Source organism: Asterias amurensis, chromosome 13 (assembly GCF_032118995.1).
Source record: "Asterias amurensis chromosome 13, ASM3211899v1".
Lineage (NCBI taxonomy): Eukaryota > Metazoa > Echinodermata > Asteroidea > Forcipulatida > Asteriidae > Asterias > Asterias amurensis.
This window is the reverse complement of record NC_092660.1, coordinates 13,807,573-13,829,615: the sequence shown is the minus strand read 5'-3', so window position 1 is coordinate 13,829,615 and position 22,043 is coordinate 13,807,573. Positions and strand designations below refer to the sequence as shown.

The window sequence follows — 22,043 nt, the reverse complement described above, 5'->3', positions numbered from 1 at the left end:
CCTTGCAAGTTTTACACAATGTTTGCTGATTTAGGGGCCACTTCATCGCTATTTTCCAGAGTCGGTCTTTAATACACCCCAACGTGACCGGGTTTTGACCAATCAGAGACTTGAAACCGTCCAAGGTATTTATTAATGATAAATAATAACCATGATAGCAACCATATTTACAATCTCTGTAATCAATCATAACCCATTCCAAGTAGTAGAAAAAACAAAGGGTTAAAGAAAACAATCAAGTTTTCAGCAACAAAAAAATACAAGAACCAAACAGAATTGTAAGCTAACTTGAAAATGAAAGACTTCAAATTATTCTGCCTCAACGGTTGTTTTTCGCCGACTTATTTCCCTCTGATGTAAATCATAGAAAAAGACACTTTTTTTCTCATGTTTTATTTTACTTCCGCCAGATCCATTTTTACAAGCAGTTGTTTTTGCCTAGCTATATTTATAAGAGGTGTCTGCATTACGTTTTTGATGACATTTTTATTTAATTTTGTCCTGCCTTCTTATCTCAGTTTTGTATTTCACTACAAAGAAAGATTTTCTATCAACTTCTACTCCACACTTCTATAAACCAGGCTGCATCTTAGCTGAGCTTGTAATTATTTGCCTTATTTGAGCTGTTTGTAAAACATGCAAAACTGTTTGAGTAATTAATAGTTGCTCAGTAAATGTACATACTTGACTCATGTTCTCATGATACAGTCTTATTTGAATGGAGTTTAAAATGTGAAATTTAATTCTAGTAAAAGTTTTGAGTTAATTCACTTTGCTACTATGGATTTTTCCAAGCAAAAAAAATCATTGGTATTAATAAATTACCGAGGTTGATCATAAAACTTAAATTCTATTTATTTGTCTGGGTTTTTTCTTTTTTTTTAATTGTTTTTTTTAAACTTATTTATTAATTAATTATTTAATTATTTAATCTGTGTTGGCTCCCGGTTCGAATCCCACAAGGTCATGGATTTGAATCCCACCTGAGCTACAAACATGTTTTGTTTACAAATGTACTGAATACTCAGCGCTTATAATACATTTGTTTATGGTCCGACAGAGAGCTGGTTAACAAAAGCCTTGATTGGATATCTTGCTTCAGGATAAATGAGCAAGTAACTAACTTATGAAGCCATTCATTTAGGTTCAAATTCTATTCTCAACAACCAGGCAGTTATTGGTTTGATTTGTTAATTGAATGTGGAGTTACTGCGGGGCAAAAAGACTCTCAACAACTGACTAGTGGCCAGTGAAGTTTGTCCTTTTCTTTTTAATTTGATGTGGTTTTGGAAAAGGTTAATTAACATTTGAACTGGTTATACTGACAAATTCTTCATCTGGTGCCTGGAGCAGGTGTTGAATAACCTGCATAGTGTTAGACGACCTTTATCTGAAGTCATAGCTTTGATGGTTATTGTCAAAACTATTTGAATCACTTTGCAAACAAACAATTACCAAAATACAAAGCAATCACATATTTCAGAAATCACATCATCCTCAAGATGGTTCTGTTTTAAACGAACCTAGTTCCTTGAGTACTTTTAAATCTCAGCTTTAAATTCATTTGAGGTCTCATGCCTTTTCTCACTCATTGTAATATAATCTTTCTTTTTTTTCATGAATGAATTTGTAAATTTTTTCTGTAAGTTATTGTATTGTGTTGTATCACTTGGGCACTCTATCGTGGATATGTGCGCTTTATAAGTTTTGCTATTAATTATTGTTATTATCTACATTCTCTTGGAATACAAGAAAAACTTTTTTGCAAAAGAAAATGTTAATGTTCTGGCATTGGCATTGGCATAGCTCCATGGGGAGCATGAGTTTAGTTCAGAAAATCAGAAATCTCATCAACAGTTTTCCCAACAACAAAGCTTTTCACAACAGATATTTTATCAGTTTATAACAAAGTCTGTAAATTAATTGACTGTAAATTAATTAACTGTACTCAAGGTTCCTTTGGATATAGTTTTCATAAGAAAAATATTTCATTGTCGTTATAAGATATAGCCAACCAGATAGTTGAACAATTCATATTTCATCTGAAAAGGTGAAAATGCTGCTTAAAATGCTGGTGTTTTTTCAAATGCAACCATTTTTTTCTGATGCCAGATAAATAACGTTTTACAGAATTGCAAATCTAGTGATGCAATGTGTACACTACTCAGTGTAATTGGTTTGAGCAGTGCTTTGTACATCATTGGTAAAGTGGCTTATCTATAGATAGGTCATGGCGTAAGTACAAAATGGCAAATCTTTTATACATTGTTTTTATGGGTGTAATTACGAAACTAATAGTGTTAGGTACTGCAACTTGCTGAAAATGTTAACATTGGGTATTTTTACAGCTTGTAAAAATAATTATTTGCGAAAGTGTGTTATTTTTGTTGTCAGATACGTCAGTTCGTGGTCAGTTCATGGTACGAGCGACGAATTTTCTATATTGTTAACTCATTGCTAGCAATACAGCTGTGTAAATACAGCTGTAAATTACTGGCTATATGAACAAACTTTTTTATTTATTTCATTGACAAAATTCTCATTTTGGTATGAACAGCAAAAATAGACCTTTCCTGTCGTTAGGGATTTGTTTGTATGTCAACTTTGTGTATGGGCGTACATTTTAGTGTTGACTTGAAAAAAATATTCAGGAAAAATTAATGTCTTACTCTCATCACCTTAATCCATTACTCGGTATTATTACAGGTGCTATGAATGATTAAATACAATGGAAACAAAACAAAAATACACACAAAATCGAAACATGTGTCCCTAAAATCCATAGGGGTCAATGTTATAACAACAACGTTTACAGGTATTGTGTTTTTACTCATACACTTATATATACTTGCAAAGTACTATTCTCAGTATTTTCCTGAGTCATATTTAAAAAAAAGTCCACAGAACAGTCATACTACTGGGGTTGGATTTGGCCTTTTAGAGCAAATGTCTCACACTAGAGTTAGACTACCATCTTGCCCTAATACTGGTGGCAGTTCGAGGTATGTTAGGTCCTGTTCCACACTTTCCATAGTCTTGTGAAAATAAAATCCACAGAAATATTTACCCAAGTGGGATTTGAGCTTCCTCTTGCTAGTAAGCTGAGTTGTCTAGTGGATGACACCTGCCTTGAAGTCGAAGGTTGTGGGTTCGAATCCAACCAGAAAATAATGTATGTGGATTTTTTCTTTTTATTTTGGGAGGGGGGCAAAATTCTCCTCCAAAGATAGAGACAAATCGGACAAATAATTACTTCATTTTGTTTGTGTTTTTGGTCCAGTGAAATTCTATGATGTATAAGTTCTACGGTCTAGTAAACTTCTTCTGGCGTTGGTCCCATGATTGGTCTCCATGCATACCCACGCATTCACAACATGCGTGCCAAATTCCCCAGACTTTTTGTTGAAAACTTTGTTCAGTTGCACGCATAGCATAGCCTTTTAGGCGCAGACCTGTGGCCTCAGTGACACTTGAGTGCGTGAATTAATATAAGGTTTGTGTCGCCATCTTGAAGAGATTTTTAAAGATCAATGTTGATCTTCAATTAAGATGTTGACCTCGCTCATTGTGCATGAATAACTTTTCTCAATCATTTCTTAGGCCAGATGTTCCTTTGCATTGATAGGATGGATTTAGATCAATTGAATTGATGTTATTGTTATTTCATCATATCCGGGAACAAGTATGGTTTGGTCAAGGTGATTTATAATGAAGTACTGGTAAATATGCAGAAAATAAAATGTATGTATAGAAGTCTGATAAGAAAAGAATTGCATTGCTCACTATAGACAGTTATCATGTCGTTACCATCTTTGTCCTCTTCCCCAATACCAATAATGTGTAATGTAATGATTCAATTGTGTACCACAAATTAACTTATCCTTCTTTCCTTACTTGTTTTCAAGTAAAAATCCCAAGAGGGAAACTGACTCGGTACATTAAAAAATATTTTTTGGTTGAACATAGAAAAATTGAACAGAGCGGGACTTGAACCTACAAACCTCTTGATTAACATGCTGTATTATTGTTTTGTCTCCTTTGAAAAATAACCTGCTTGGTTTGAAACAGATGGCCATTAACCACATAGTATGCTTCTCCAATTATTTTCCCATGAAGTACAATTTGAATACATTTTGGGGTCAGAGGAGCCATTTTATTGCTTGCAGCCTTTTGTTACTGACCAAAAGTACCCCCTTGCGTACCTGAAAGAAGGGTGTATAGCCTTACACCCTTCTTCTGAGCACACAACCCCAAAGAGTTTATACTGGTTTCAGCTTTTACCACAAATACCATGAATTGAAAGCTTGCATAAAAATCATTTTAAAAACTTCCACGATTTATACAGTAATTCTGTTCTAGGCACTTGAGAGTAAGAGTAAAGAATGAGAAAAATAAGAACAATGCAAACTAATTAATCAAGCTTATGTAGTTGTTACAACAAGATGTTGTCACATCATGAGTATTTTAAACTGGGCGACAACATGCATCACTAAATGAAAAATCTATTATGCAAAATATCTTGTAAAAATATCTTTAACTTCTCAACTTTCAACACGAGATGGCTCACTTCACCAATTCCATGCTCAAAGTACACATCTATTTTTGAGGGTTTTAAATTTACAATAAAGACCCCAAAAATGTATATTATACTCTACATTTTGAGGTATGGTTTGTTACTTATAGTATATTGCATAAGTAACGATCTTAGCAAAAGCCTAATTTCATAGCCAGGATTAATTACAAATTTTGCTTTATCTAAAATTATGTTTTAAGGTTTTGTCCTTCTTTTTTTCTTCTTCTTTTTCTTATACCAGGCTACTTGGTATTAAGTTTTTTGTTTTGTTGCTGAAGAGGTTTTTTGTTTTTAGTAAGAACTTTTTACTTGATACAGGTACTTTTTAGAAGAAAGGGAATAATTAGCAATTAACAATCTTTTAATATGGGACAGGTTTAGGTTTAGGGTTGAATATGATTTTACATTTCTTTTAAAGAATGTTTCAAATAGTTTGTTTGTTTGATAAACATAATTTTAAAAACTGAGTGAAAGCTCTTTCCAAACAGCATTGTTGAGAATTGCGAAGGGGCGTATTCCATCGTTTTTGTACAACTACATGTACATACCACTAGATGAAGAAAAACCTTACAATTTGAGAAACAAGACGGATGGTGGGTAAGTGCCCCACTTCACGTAGGTGTAACTGGCATGATTTCAATCTATAACAATGTTAGACCCAAGAGGGCTCACTTCCATTTCTGAACAGTCAATTTTTGAGAATAGGAATTGACGGCTTTTTCTACAATCACCATGCTTGACACTTCACAGAGGCAACAGACTCAAACTGAGGCAATTGCCTTGGTGCAACTTAAAGTAATCCAATTAAATTTTATATTTTCTTTATAAAGAAGTGCCCTTTACCGAGGAAAAATTGCCTTGGTGCCCTTGCCCATTCAAAAACCAAGCATCAGGCCTTAATCACTAGGACTATTTTTGAGACAGTAATCAAATTATTTTATAGTGACATAAAAATCAACATATTTTTAACAAATCTATATTGAAATGTTATTTTTTTTATCAAAATTTTTGGTTCAAACAAAACAAAACAGTTTTGTAGATTTATTTGTAGTTTTTGCAAGCGGATTATGCAAATTTAACATTTATTATATGGATTATGTATTTGTTGTATAATGTTGTTACTTGTTTTTGCTGTATTTTATTTTTAGGCATAACATAACGTTTCTGCTTTCTGATTTAACAATATTGTATCATCCCTTCTTGTATTTAAAAGCAATAGTTGGTCAAATACAATTGTATATGTACTTGTTTGACTGAATGTATCATGGCAGCTAAAAAATCAACTCCTTTCAGTTATATTACAATTATTTTGGGGTTAAATGTTTACAAAGTATCAACTTATGTTATAAACTTCACTAATTTTATCTAAGTCGCACTCACTTGGGTCTTTTTACACCTCTACAACAAAATAACTAAAAATGTTTTTGTATTTGATAATTTACATTGAGTGTCATTCAAAGCCAATTAACGCCTAAGCTTATCCCTGACACCGCCTCAATGCATTGCTATAATTGTTGCTGTTCTTTTTATTCTGTACTATTATACTCAATAAATTACTTGTGAAAATAAATGTTAAATTGAAACCCTACACTTTGACCAAACACTGCTTGACTCGCCCACCATGGCTACCCACATTTTGAAGTACATCATTGTTAAGTCAACAATTGTCTTCCCAGATTTATAAGACTTGTCTTATAAGTGACATAAAGTGTGCTCAACACTTCAAATTCTGTGACTAATATTGAGTAATTCTCTTTGTTTCGCTTTTGACACCAGACAAACTAAGGTAAATTTACAAGTCGTGCACAAACAAATCTCTTGTTTATAAAGTGAAATCATTAATACAAGATTATTCAATATTTATCTCTCCTTAAAAACATCATCTTCAATAGCAGCCATTACTATTTTGAACCACCACATAATTGTGGTGTACTGTTCCTTTTTTAATCAGGAAAAATCAGTTATCAAATCAAATTCAGATTCATTCATAATTATTCTCACTAAAAACACTCACTAAAACCACCTCCCCCACTCAAATTTATACTTGGCTACTTTTCAAGTGAATTACATAGCACACACATTTTTATACAAACGAAACACTCGAGGCTTTCTCAAGTATTATCATTTTATACTCGTGTACCATTCTTGACCCACATTTGTATACATTATTCCATGAATCTGTGGCTTGGGGTACAAGCAAGGCCTACTTGAACTGGAGGAGCTTCTGCGTACTGTCCTAGAAAGATGGGCAAAGTCTCAAGCATTATTATATGGCCACTGGGGGTCAGCCTGATGTTTATCACAGGCATTATCACAGCTTTTCACACAATTTGTTTTCAAAACACACTGTTTTGATGAAATGTGGAATTGCGCCAATTTATGTGACCTATAAAATTTGGCAAAATAACCAATCGTGTTAGGTGAAACAGAGATCAAAGAATAATTTCATCAAGGTTCTACCTGATCCAAATTCATAGTTATACTCAATTCTTTCTGGTTTTATGCAAAACTTATTTTGAAAAAGGTAACATTTTCTACACAAATTTCTCTGTTTTTAAAATGAGTGAGCCCTCTGTTGCTGAGATTATAAATTAAACCAATTGTTTTTATATTTTCAATCTGACACTAACATGGATTATATTTTGTCTCAGCTTTCAGTCCCTCTGAAATCTGATCTAGGTGATATTTTAATTACAAGAATCTATCAAAACAAATGAGAGTGTATTTAAAGGGAAAATACAATATGTGGAGTATGTTGGGTTTCTATGGAAACCCATGAATATGATAATGAGCCTTTATGTGTTAGTCAGTGACAGGGATGAACAAAGGTTAATTACATCTCACTGAAGCAGACAATATGTCATTGTTGTATACAGCGCAAAACCCCTGATTGCAGAGGAAGACAAGAAATGTTGTTTACACAATTTTATTTTTTGACTAAAACCCAATGTTTTTAGCAAAAATATTCCTCAGGATAACCATGAACACAATCCCACCAGAAACATTAAAGAACACCAATGCTACATATGGAATTGCAACATATGATACAGTTTATTGATTTGGAAACAAATGTACTTATTCATGTACCATCTAAATATCAGTAACCTGGCCGGATAGTACAATGTTTCAAAGCATAACATGTATTGATCGCTGTGCAGCGCATCCAAATTACTAGAAATGTTCAGAGACCAGAATATATATTAAAAAAATGCTTTTGTAGTCAATGGAAGAAGGATGCCTAGCTATGTATGCATGTGTCATCCACAGAATTGCCGATGGCACTGCATTGGTGATGGTGAAGTATCTGCTTCATGGATTTACACTCTTTTACAGCCCCCCCTCAACTGAAAGGTTATTGCAAATTTAGACTAAGTCTCTGCGCAACACTTCTTTGGCCTAGAAAGTAAAAAAGAAAGAAAGATGTATGGATCTGTACCTCCACTAATTGAATCTGGGCTGAAACTTAAGGCTGGTACCCTTTTACGTGTTTGCGTAGAGTGTGTTTGCGCTTCTCATCTCAATCACTATTCCACGAGTGCCCAATGTGGTAATTAAACCTGCAAACGAAACCCATCCTTCACTAGTAATCCTCATATTGTGAAGATAAGTAAGACTTAAAAAAAACAACAGGATTTTAAAGTTTGCATTGTGACTACAATTTTAGAATTGTCTGAATAAACTTTAGGACGTTCTGTTTCTCCAATAAGCAAAAACTCACTCCCACGAGTCTATTGACTTGCAAAGTACATTGCAATGCAGTCCATACCAGGTGCAGCATTTGATGTAGGCAATTACCTCCATGCCTTTCACCATATTCTAATTTAAAACTTCGCCTTAAATTTCTCCTCCTTGTACATGTTCGACCCTGTGGTCCAACTAAAAGCTGCCGTCCCATTCACGGCAATGAAAATCAGGACATTAAAATCATCATAGTAAAGTGAAATAGGTGAAGAATATTGGTTATTTAATACGGACAGGTTATTTTAAGCTGACTAAGAACAATTGCTTTGACAGTCTGTAAGAACTATTGCTTCGACAGTCTGAAGAGTTTTCCACTTAACATTTCCAAAAACAATCAATTGTGATTTTTTTAAATACAGCTTTTAATACATAATTCACCTAATCATGAAGTAGACACGTAGCCACTTCAAATCGTGTCAAATTGTTAACACGCAATCAACGTCAGATGCCGAGCAGTTTTTGACACCATAGCGTGTTCGTGTGAGTAGGGGCTCAATTTGAACTGCATTTGGCTCTTCATAATCATAGCCCGCGCACCGTGGCCACTTTGCTGGAATTCGCAATTCATCAGTGGGTACGGAGTCCATTAAGGGGATACCACAAGAAAGCACAAGAGGGGGTGTGAGGAGTCATTTGGTAATTTAAATGCACAGTCAGGCAAAAGCTTGTTTGATAAGATCATTTCTTATGGGGGCATCTGTGAGTGCTGAAATATTTGTACGTATTTCTCTTCGGAACACAAAAATCAGATGGCAAATATACAGGTTGAATTATGGATGATGTATTAGTCTATACTAATAAAACTATCAAGATTCTGAACCGTGGATTGCAGTAGTAATAGAGCGTTACATTTATTGATCGTGACAGAAATCTTTTTGCAGGATTGGCCTTCTACTAGATTATCACATTACAAGCTGCCATTTGAGTTTTTGTATGCACAGAATAAACAGGAATAGGCCTATTGCAAACAAATCAAATTTAAAAATGTGTTTTTGAAATACTCCACTAGCAATGTTGCAGTCAATAAAAAATAAAATAAAAAGAATTATGCAGGAATATATTTTAAAAGTCAAATCTATAGTGTCTAAACTTTGTTTCATTTTCCCAAAAAAAATTCTACTATAAATGTTTTTAACAGTTTACCGGATGACCTAGTTGTAGAATTGGATGCACACAAAAAAGAGAGCATGAAACGTACTGCAAGCACATTTCTTTTGTGATTTTTCAAATGGACCCCAAAAAATTATGAAGAGCAAGGATAAGTGCAGAGTGTGAGGGAACACTTTTTGCTTGCCTCATATGCACTATCATAAGACCAACTCCAACAGCCCGCGGCTAATTACCTACTCAACAATCGCTTTAACGTAACTGACAATTCATACGATGCGCACTAACCAAAAAGTTCACTCAACGATTCTTTTATTATGTGGTTCTTCAAAGACGACACCCCTGGCAGTGGATAATGAATCATGGGTTCTCCTTGTAGAGTCGTAAAAAAAAAAGAGGCGAAGATTCCTCCGTACTAAACCATTGGCAAATATTAATCAGGCAAGTTGCACGGGAGGGCAGGGGGAATGTACAGGAAATCCCCATGGAACATGCAAAGGGGGGCATTTTCTTTTCTTCTTTTTTTCCACTTCAAGTGTTGGAAGGCAATTTTGTATTATAATTTTGAACACATGAAGCAGGTGTGCTGGGAAATGAATAGGAATCCGGGTCTGGTTTTCTTATTTGATTATCTCATCAGTGAGAGGAACAAACCGATTTATCTTGCTTGCTTGCTTGCTTACACTAGTCACTGGCTTTTTTCTTCGGCTGTCTTATCTCATCAGTACATGATTGCTTTTTTGCATACATTTATTTGGAAGGTAATATAAACACAAGGGTTGCCCTTAATTAGATGATCGAAACAGTTGATCAGAAAGTTTACATTGAACATCCTATATTTGAGCAAAAATAACAAAGAAGTTTGACGGATATATTAACTAAACTTAACAATGAATGGGAGGGACGGAATACTCTTTTAGGGATACTAGGTGCAAGAGCTCCTACATCAAACAAATGCCACCACAAATACCCTCATAAGCTTGGGTTATTACTTAAAAGCCTTGCTTTTTATTGCCAGCCCTATCTTTGCCCACTCGCATTGGTTGAAGTGTTTTCAAATATTTAGCCTATAAAACTATAACAACTTTCATTCATGAACCTGAAAAAGGTCTGCCTTTGTTTTTGGAACTTTGTGTAATTTTTGTAGTTGGACCATCCTTAATATTTGGGTGGGTTCCAACAAATATTTCTTAGATAGCCTTGCAGAACTGAACTACAAAATTAAAAAACGACCGCAGTAACTGCTGTGGTCCCCTGTGTTTTTGCTGCAGTGCCCTTTGCAAAGTTCCAATACAAATTCACATTTTCCTCAAAGAGCGTCCGCTACCAGAGGAAAATCGTTGTGCCCATTCAAGAGCGTAGTTCAAGGCTTGGCCTTGGATGTTCTGAAAATTACCTCCAAAACTGTATGGGTAAACACTTTAGCAATTAATACACAGATTGAAAAGTTACCTTGTGTTTATGTGTAAACTGTTATATCCCAAACTTGTTAGCATTGAGAGGTGAAAATAAAGAATATTCTTGCACACATAAATGATGTTCATAAAGCCACAGAGAAACCCCGGGCTCAGATTAAGATCAATCAACTGCAGTCTGCACAAACATCCATCAATAGACTGTAATGGTTATTTTAACCTATCAAGTAACTATGGCAACAAAGCGTTGTAAAATAAGGTATTATGTACATTAGTTCAGAAGGCTCTTAAGTAATCAGCGCAGAGTATTTCCCCCATGCTAAGGAGAGAGATGAGCCTTTAAGGAACACTGCCTCACGTTACTGTACTATCACTAAAAATACCCCTCTGTCAATTGACATGACAGGGAGAATCCCATCCAACCTGTTAACAGCCTCGCTAAAGACAGACAAGGGGGAAACCTATGTATTCATTCAGAGCGTCTTCTCCGGGCGAGTCATATCCTAATGAAAAAAAATCATAGTAAATCTGCCGTAATTTGATCCGATGGCTCGGTTTTCATTTGGGATCTTGCTGGATCCTCCTCCCCTATGGCAGAAAAATAATCTGGAGGCCTGTATTCTAGGTCATTAGCATCATATCAGTCAAGGGCGAGCTACTGACTTAGAGATGCAGTTTCTATTTGCATTGAATTCTACTATGTTCACCACGACGAGACATTTATTTATTCTTCCATTGAACATGAATGAGACTACTGTCTAAATATAAACTACGAGTCCTGACAACAGAACTAGAGCGCTAGAGTAAATTTACTCAAATTCCTTTCACAAGTATTTGCAAAAGGCAAGCAGACACATATTTTAAGTATAGTAGGTATAATTTATTTATTCAAAGGGTGAAAACCCAAGGAAGAGGTTACCATGGTTACAGGTTTTAAACCTGGAGACAAGCATCCCTTTTGTCAGTACATCATCCACGCTGCTCACAGCCTGCATGTTTTTCAATTGAGCTGGGCTAGTTACTATGACAACACTTTCAAACCAAACATTAAAACCTGTACAATGTACATATTGGACATTGGACAAGACATGAATGACAATCCCAAGTGATAATCTAATGATGTACAGATAATGAACTCTCAAAGTAAATAATGAAATATGAAGAAAACACTGACAGAGTGCAGGGCTTAAAATGAGCTTTTACAGTAAATCTTGGTGATATTTGTATCTAAAGATGTTACACAAACTTGCATCTCTCCCTTGGTTTTTTTTTCCCGTTTTTTTTTTATGGGGGGGGGGTGTGAAGACATGGCAAGCACTCACCTACCAAATTTTAGCAATCCGCTTGACAAATCAGTTTAAATTATGTCACAGTGAGGAAGTCACATCTGGCAACATGCATTTAGCATGAGAAGAGAGAAGTGAATTGTCAACAATGAGCCCAACAGCTCTCCTGTGAACAGGCTGGATACTTGGTCCTTGGAAAAAAATTAGGCTCACTTTATTGATCACAAGGGCTGACCTAGTTAATACTCATGGTACTTCGTAGGCTTTAATACATTTTTTCAGGCTATCTAATCATGATATTTCTGATTTATCCAAGGATAAGAAATCCAACGACAATGTTAAAAAGAAATATCATTCAGATTCCTTTAAAAAGTCACCCGGGTACCATATTGCTTCCCTGCTCACAGAAAGATTTAAAACCAAACCCTTCAGATCATCAGTTCATCATTTAATCACCTGTGAGTAAATGATGAACTGATGATCTGAAGGGGCTGAGATGCTTATGTCGTTTTCCACAATAATAAATTTGATTGATATGCTGAACCATACTTAGGGAATAACAGTGTTCGAAACCTGGTCTTCACTACGTGGTAATGACCGGTTTGGGGGCTACAAGCCACCAACCAAGGTCATTACCACGCAGTGAAGACCAGGTTTGAACACTATTATTCCCATTAATAAATACCTTTTTAAACGAAATAAACGGCTAAAATTATCCAAATGTTGTGACTTTTCTCTTTGCGATACTTCAAAACATGTTCAGGGGCCGTTTTTTAGCTTTTGATGGTTCCCGTGCATTAATAACATTACTGATACTTTGAGACCAGTTACTCTTTAAAAGAATGGCCTGTTAAGCGCCCTCACTGGGGTCAAAGGAGGCAAATGATTGGACGATAGCTGTTCTTTGTGCGTTGAAGCGCATGAGCTCAGCGTCCATGTAGCATGTCGCTGTAAACAAGACCATAAATGGACAAATGAGTTTATACGTGCGCACCTATTACATCAAAATGTATACATTGTCAGTGCGTACGCGCACGTGCGCGAAGTTGCAATGAAACTAACATGAATAAGCGTGCGATACAGTGCAAAGCGCAAACTAGTTTTACACAACGAATATTATGCTGGTCAAGGGGTCATTTATTCGCTATTTTCCAAAGCCAGTCTTTACATCCCCAAGTGATCGGGTTTTGACCAATCAGACACTGGAAACTGTCAAAGGTATTTATTAATAAAAATGATATATAATTTATATCAAACGCACTTCCTTTCAAGAAAACACTCTTCATGTTGGAACAACACCCTCCAAAAAAATCAACAGTAAGTTAATTTACACAACCAAAAAAAAGAGTTCACTATTTGCAACGACAAGAATGTGAGATCATCTACCCCTCATCAAAAGCATGATGTCCACAGGGTCCACTGACTATCTCTTTTATATAATTGCACGCTTGTCTGTTGATCAATACGACTGATACATTATCTCATGAATACAATTTCAATCTGTTAAGAGAGGTTGCTTGACTGGGGGAAAAGTGGAGCTTCACTGAAACAACTTGGATGTTTCAGACGGATCAAGGGTTTTAACGATTAGAATATATATTTGCAATCAGCGAGGGATGATGAAGGGGAGACAGCTCTATTGAATCTCGCCTGCCATAATGAATTATAAATGTATCAGTCAAACCAATCTAGATAACTTCAGTGAGTCACATACAAGTGATTCACTTGATTTGTGTTTACAAGTTTTTTTTACTAATGCTGTTAAAGGGGAGGACAATCCTATAAGTGAGAAACTGTAATCTATTGGTAACACTGGGCCTGTGTTTGCATTGGCATTTTGTATTCACACTTTTGAATTTCACCAAAGTCCTTTTGTGATCTCAAAGAAGCAATGTGTTTTTGATATTCCCCATGTATACCTATTGAAACAGCTAAGGGTCCAGCGCTAATAAAATCACTGTTTTTACTTTAAAATTCAGGCTGTACATGGTTTTCCTGCTTTTTGGTCGCTCCCCTCGGACTGCCCTACAATTCAGAAGCTGCAAACAGCCTGGGAAGACACAATAAATTTTCATTTACGCAGTGCACTCAGTTGCTTGAAATCGTACAATAGATCTTCCTTTTCATCAAGCATCACAGTGATTAAGATTTATTGAATGGCATTACGCTTTCATGTACAATCGCACTCAACCCATAGAATAGCATCGACTGGGCTCATCTGGTGCTTGAAAGGATTATTCATCAAATAAAATCTAATTTCTCTAATCTTGGTGAACAACTGAGTATTGTAAATGTCACATTCCACTTAAAACACATATTTTTCATCCCCTACATTTTGGTAAATGTGCACGTACTGCACGTTCCTGTCCTCAAAATCACTCCTTACGCATAGTTTTTTGTGTTTTAAACAAATAGGTCAGTGAAAAATAAAGATCAAAAAAGTATGATTTGAGATTTTAAGCCTTGGGAAAAAAAAATCTTTTTCTTTAAAGGTAGAGTAAAGTAGTAAACGCTTTGTGGATTTTTTTATTTTTTTTGGGGGGGGGGGAGGGGGGGGGGGTCTTTCAACCTGTAGGCCAAACCCTGATTTATAAGTAAAAATATAAAGAAAGCTACGATAAATGACACATGTTAAGGTTTCAGCCAATTAGCCTGAAGTAAAATTTGTTATCAAGAAAATCAAATCCATCCTTGTGGAGCAAAGTGATAGCAGGTTACAAACGCATCTCTAGTCATATTGAGGGCAGTACTTTAACGGAAACCCCCAAAGTTTCTGAAATTTGCCTGCAGGTGAAAAGTTGATGTTAAAATTTTTTCGGATTCTTTTTTGTTTCTATTCACTGGAGGGTACTTCACATGCAGTAGTTTCTCAGGATGCTTTTTGCCATTACAAACTTTATATTGTAGGCACTCAGATAAAACTTTAAAGTACACAATATTTCTTTTCAGGGCCATTACCCGAGTATAAACCTCATCGGGTGTTTTTCACAACATATTGCAATTCATATTTTCTGAAATAATATCAGGAGAAAGAAAAACAATTTTTGTTTACAATTACCGCAATTCTGCATTGATGTTTCTATAATGACGTACTATGTATGTATCTTTCCATTTAACTGCGCACGTGTACATGGAGCAGTACAATATTAAATTAGTATGGAAGGAGAAATTAATTTAATTTACTCCATTCTTCAATGAGAATTAAGCTGATACCTGTGGGCTTTATCCACCTGTGTCCCCACCATTGCTGGGAGCATCCAGTCAAATGTTCACATTGCAGTAATAAAAATGCAGGGAAAAGAAATCCAAATTGGGGCAACTTCATAGCCAGCTGATTTAAGCAGGCATAATTCGCTTAGTAAACCAACATTTTGCTGCTAGCTATATAACAAAACAAAAACATTTATATGAGTAGCAACCTCTTAAGGCTCTTGAAAATATATTTGTTCAGGAATACTTTTGACAATAAATTATTTGTTTGTTCATGTGTGGTGAAGTCGCTGATATTGTATTTTTCTTTTTGGTTTAAGTGTATTTTCAATGTTGTGTATAAAGTTGTGTGGGTTTTTCGTTTTTTAAGGGCTTTAAATGAAAGTTAGTCTTTTTTTACACTTTTAAAAGGGTAATTGTGCATCAAAATCAAAGAAAGTTATTCTTGTTGTACTCTTTAAAGGGTTGTCCATCAAAATATCACTCAAAAATCAAAATGTTATTCCCTCCCTCTACTAAAGGAAATAAAATATTTATAGAAACGGCACCTACATTTCCTCAATCACTTGTAACGCACTTTGGCATTTCCAGACGTCCTCCAACTCAGTGAATTACATTTCAAGAAAAACTAACCAGCTAAAAATACACTTGGACAATAAAATTGAAAACAAACGCAGTTCAAGCCTACTGTAATGCCTTGTAAATGTTAAGTTATTAGTGGCAATAACAGCGTTAAGTAACTTGTTTGTGTTGAAAGAGGAGATAAAGGTAACTTGTTTGTGTTGAAGAAAGCCAACAATTGAGCACGGTAGGAACACCCACATAATAATTTTCAAGACTGAAGAAACTGCTCTACTGTCGGATAAAGAAGGCCTTGTGTGTGGAGAGATACTTTAATCTTCTACTTTGGATTATTTGTACAGCAGTTTAAAAATACCTCACGGTGAGGTGCATGGGTGGTTTGAAGATGTGTAGTGCACTTCTTTCTAGTCCTTTGGTTTTCAAGGTATATGATTGTTATTTCAGTATTCACCCCTATTCTAAAGCTTATTGTCAATTTGTTGAAAAGTTCAAAAACATCTTGAAGATCCTTCAGTAATGTCAAAAGATGATAGATGGGTGATAGATGATCAAATATTTAACAAATATATAAAACGTTTACTTAATCAATTGTGTGACATTATAATAGGCCTACATGTCAAGCTACTTTTTTGCTATACAAAAATAAAAAAATGTTGTCAGAAAAGGTATGGCCCATGGCTTTTAATAATTTACAAAAGTACATACATCAAAAGATATTGTCCAATTTGTATGAATCATAGTGACATCTTTAATTGGAAAACATGCAATGTGCTGCTTCCATACCGATATGCTTCATATGATTTGATAGCTTTATAATTGCTGTTAACAATTACGATGACAATTTGTGAAATACAAAGTCAGGCATTGACTGACCAGTGTGAAATTGCAATGATCAATAAAAGAGATTTTATATGTGGCGCTCTGCAGGAACACTATACGGTACACGTTACAAAGCACAGGCTGCATGACATTATTACCACGGACACGTAGCACAAAGCCTGAACATGTCTCTGCCGTTTGAACGAGGAACTACAGATCAATACCGAGTAAAGGATGGATGAATGAATGACAGATTTCCACGACCTACTCAAGCATGCAACAGCGTGTGCTGAAGCGAGAACCAAACTGTGAGCCAAGACGTTGTCAAGAAGGAAACAGCTTTCTGCGTAGCCTTGAGGCAATGCAGATATTTATTGAGTTTATACAGTGCAGGGAGGAACACTGATTGGGCCAACCTGTTCGCCTTCATTCATTAAAATCAATTTTTGAGTAAACGTGTGTGCCTCCTTGTAGTAAGAGTTCACCTGTTCATTCAGAAAAAACAATAACCCCTTGATTCAGGGGTTGGCTGGAAATTGGGCTAAAAATACCTGTCTAGGGAAATCTCCATTAAGTAGATGCAGGTGACATTTATTTAGGGATGAGCAGTCAGTATGCTCGATGCCTTTCCTGGCTCTCCCCTCTCCTAGTCCTTTCCAATCATTTATTCCAGGAGGATAATTTCTCTTAGGGTCAGGGTCTTGGAAAATGTTATTATTCGGTAATGCAGTTACTTTTAAGTCGCATAACCAACCAATTGAGGGAGAAGTATACAAAATTGTATTATTTCTGAATTTAATATTTTGCTCAGCCACACATTTTTGTGATTAAAAACAGGGACATCAGTTGAGTGAACCATGTCTATTTTGTTGGTCAAAATTAAAAAGCACTTAACTTACAAGAAGTACATACTTGTAAAAGTAGGTTTTAAAAAATTAAAAAAATTAATAATTGTCTCCTCTTTTTTGATTTTTTTTTTTTTTTTTTTGTGCAGTAACAATTGTGTTCAGAGTTTTTATTTTCTCATTTGATTTCAGTAACACAGCTCAAGAAAACAATTTAATTAACACAGTTTGTATGAGACCAACAACAAGGGCTTGATCTTAAAAACAAGTTAAAGGGCAAAGGTATAACAGAAGTTAATGGCCTGGCGTTTCGAGTTTCGACCAAAGCAGAGTCTTTCTCGAAAGATAAAAGTAATTACATTTTATTTATGCATGGGTTGCTCATTGTGAAACCAACCAGCAATCCAATTCAGAGGACATTCACCCATTATTTCTATAAAAGTTACATTTTTTTAATACTGTAGATTTCATGTTGAACACTATTAATGTCAATTCAACCACAGCGGAATCTAGGCTAAGTGTATGATATCCCTGATGCAGCCTTAATGTCAGGCTGCCCAAGGTTACGAGATGTAACAACTGATGAGTTGGCAGAGCACTGAGTGCTACAATAAGGAAGAGTATGTTCAAGTCACAAGCCCCCCACCCCCCCCCCCCCCACCTTCAACTCTTTACAAATGTTACAACTTACACAATTTTGGGGGAGTGGGCATTTTGCTCAATGTTTAGAATTATTGTTTCTATTTACAGGCAGAAAATAGTAAAACCATCCTTAACAAGACAACTGAAAAGAGCACACTACTGTACTCAACCATGTGAAGAAGAAAATTTGTTTATATGGAAAATTCATCCACAAATGTTAAGGCTTTTATTTGTTAGAAGTGACGTCCAAGGACAAAGACAAAATGGTTTAACCCCTTGCACCCAAAAAAACAACATTAATTTTGCCTCTTTTTGAATTGGAGAAATACAAACCGCCAGCATTTATAAATACAGTTCTATAAACAATTTAAATACCAAGGTTTATGGCGTTCATAATCATAAAACTAGACAAAAGTTTGTACAAACACTTACCAGAATCCGATTCCTCAACATCAATCACATGATGGCTGACTCTTTGTATCGCCAATCCTGAGGAGTTCGCAAGCCTCGCACCGACAACATCATTTCCATGGAATGGTCCAATGGGGGAGGATACCGTCTTCCTCAGGGAGGCCCTGGAGGTCCGGCCAGGGCTTCCACCTCCTCCCCCTGATGCTGATGAACCGCCTGATTTCTTAGTTCTTGGTATGGTGTTATTGGATCCATCGTAGATGATCCTGGTGGCTTGTTGAGAACTTGGTCCGGGGCTAGAATGGAAAGAGCTTGTTGAGGCATGTCCAGTTCCTCTTGCTGGCTGGTTCATATCCACACTGAGCTCCTCAAGGGACAGTGAGGCACTAAGGCTTTTCCCAGAGCCACTCATCTTTGAAGGTGGTGGGTAAAGGCACTTACTACCCTAAAATAACTGAAGAGCAGACAAAAAATACTTGTTGGAAAACATGGAAAATGAAATGGTTTGCTAGCTCTACAGAGCTGCTTGTTTACTGCTACACTCCAGTGTTTTTAAAGTAGTACAAAGTATTACTATTAGTTGAGAATGTAAAACATTTGAAAGTAATACTTCAGTGAAACATTTTTTGCAGCTGCTTAGCTGCTTGTGCTTAGCCTGTCCTGGATCCTCTAAAAGTAGTAGATTAGTCATTCCTCAGCTCCTCGAATCAATGCATGCTTTTGTGCGAGAAAATTTCAAGTTTTTTTTGCCATGTTTTGTTAAGATTTCACAGATTTGGGTTAAGATGAAGTCAAATATTTCTTCAGGATTTGTTTTTGAACTGAATTGTTAAAAAAAATTGGAAAGTGCCAGGCAAACAAAAGGGTCTACACAAGAACATTTAGATGTGGTTATATTATTTTCTTTTTAAATTCCACCTTTTGACAGAAAACGCAAACAAACTTTTCCTCTGAAATTAAGTTTACCAAACAACTATGGAAAGAGAACAAGAACTTATTAGGCTTTTCAGTTAATAATATTTTTCAATGATAAAACACTTCTCAAATTCTCATCTGAGTTGTTTTTTTGTTTTTGGTTTTTTTTACTTAAGGAATTACTGTGAATATAATTTCTTTTCAATGAAATTATAGGCCTATAATAGATATAATAATATTCTAATTTTCTATGCAGTTTCATTCAAAAGATCATAATCTTTAAACATTAAAGCCATTGGACACTTTCGGAACAGAAAAAAATAAACAAAAGTTCACAGATTGACAAATAACTGACAGGGTTTACAGAAGGTAATGGTGAAAGACTTCTCTTGAAATATTATTCCATAAAATGCTTTACTTTTTGAGAAAACATAAAAACAATTATCAAATCTCGATATCGAGACTTATGGATTTATTTTAAACACATGTCATGACACAGGAAACATGCGGAAACAAGGGTGGTTTTTCCAGTTATTTTCTCCCGACTCCGATGACCGATTGAGCCTAAATTTTCACAGGTTTGTTGTTTATATAAATTAAAAAATGTTTACCGAAAGTGTCCAATGGCTTTAACAAGATTGCAGCTGAGTAGGATTGCAGATGAAAAGCTACTTTGGAATGCCCTGCATTTCAATTATTCTGTTTAAATTATTTTTTATACTCCAAAGATCAAGGACCTGATAATATTACTTTCACCTTTATTATCATTTCTTTTATATCTATTCTTCAAACAAATAATACCTTTGGATTTTGATCGCTGAGTTAATTGCCTGAGCATATAATAAATTGACAACAAATATCCTGTTCTCTGTGAATATACCCATATGACTCTATGAGACCGACTAACAATATTACCCTTCAACTCTTAGTCTTATCATGGAGGTAGGATTCTTATGTTAATTTTCATCTTTGTCAAAGTGCCTATTCATCATCGTACAACTAGAGATGACCTTCACAGATTTTCTCTAATATTCTGTAAACTTCCTGCCTGAATTGCAAGTTATGCTATGCTGCTGCTGGTATTGTAAATAAATGAATGCAATAAACAGAAAATGGTGGCAGACGAAAGAAATTTGTAGCTATAGCTTGGGATGGATGCCATGATAATTAATGGAGGAAGGAAAAACATTGTCAAAGTACCTTCATTCAAACGATCAGAGCTTTATCAACACACAACTACTAGAGAAGAGATGACCTTCACAGATTTTCTCCAACATTCTGTAAACTTCCTGCCTCAATTGAAAACTACGCTATGCTTGTATTGTAAATTAATGGATGCAATAAACAGGAAATGGTGGCAGACGAAAGAAATTTGTAGCTATAGCTTGGATGGATGCCATGATAATTAATAATATAAGAATGGAGGAAGGAAAAACATAGTCATATTATTATTATATTAAGCTTTGCTTTTTATGGGCCCCCTCCAACTCCATCACCTTGTGCTCTGTATGTTTTTTTGCTTGTTTTCTGTAATTTATATTTTGCCTTTGCTTGTAAATGTAGTAATATAGTATTACTTCATGTATTATTATTATTCCATTTGCTTGTAAAACATAGTTCTTTATTCACTGCTAATTTTTTTGTTTATTTGTTTGGATTTGGAAATAAAGTGAATTGAATTGAATTGAATTGAATTGAATATAGGCCCTAAGCCTTGAGTTAAGATTTTGTTTTCTCAGCAATGGACAGTAGGAAGAGCCTATAGACATGAGCTAAGCATTGATAACATGAATAATTGATGGCATTTACACAATACAATACTCTAACATTAACAATACACAAGACACATGCACGCATCTCACCGTTGCGCAAGTGACAGTGCACACACACCAATGTCGCCTTAAAACAAGAAGTGTCAGCTCAGAGCAGCATGCAGAGGGCTAACTTAAGTCCACTTTACATTTCCTCCACCTTCAATAGCAAGGATCCCTGAACATGCTGAAAGGCATACCACCCAAGTACATAATGGGTAAATTCTCCGAGTAGCGCTTCAGCCTGCACTGCTTCCTTTTTTTGAGTAAGAAATCGGCGAAATCAGATTCACACAACGTACAAAACAACATAGTTACCTACGTGACAACGATAAACTTACCCGACTTGACCGATTTAAAGGCAACACTTTCCGGCGTATTTTTCGTGTTCATTTATCACTTTCATCAGAAATTCCACTATGGAAGATTGCGGAGAATATATTCCGCAGAAAGGAACGGTGTTCGTCCGCCAGATAAAACTGCAAATAGCGGCAACAAATTTTGTCCAAAGTTTGCAGAATATCCTAGGTTCGTACGTTCACACAACACGTACGAAAAATCGTGTGAATATCGTCTGCTCACGAGCACCGAGCGCGCGTGCGTACCAATCAGTTTATAAGCCCCCCGCGTGGCCCTCTAGTGGCGGCAAATGAACCACAACAAACATTATGCGCACAGTTTTCAGC

At 35.6% G+C, this 22,043-nt stretch overlaps 1 protein-coding gene across 7 annotated transcripts in view; it reads right to left on the bottom strand.

Moving 5' to 3' along the window:
- LOC139945815 (solute carrier family 4 member 11-like) overlaps positions 1–21,949 on the bottom strand; it is a 122,106-nt gene extending 100,157 nt beyond the window's left edge. For all 7 annotated transcript variants that reach the window (XM_071943270.1, XM_071943266.1, XM_071943267.1 and 4 more), the window contains exons 1-2: positions 21,699–21,949; positions 18,653–19,085 (exon numbers count right to left, since the gene is read on the bottom strand). In XM_071943270.1, coding sequence (XP_071799371.1) covers positions 18,653–19,043 — 391 coding nt within the window. In that variant the 5' untranslated portion in view covers positions 19,044–19,085; positions 21,699–21,949. The remainder of the gene's footprint in view (positions 1–18,652; positions 19,086–21,698) is intronic.
- Positions 21,950–22,043: the final 94 nt, after the last annotated feature.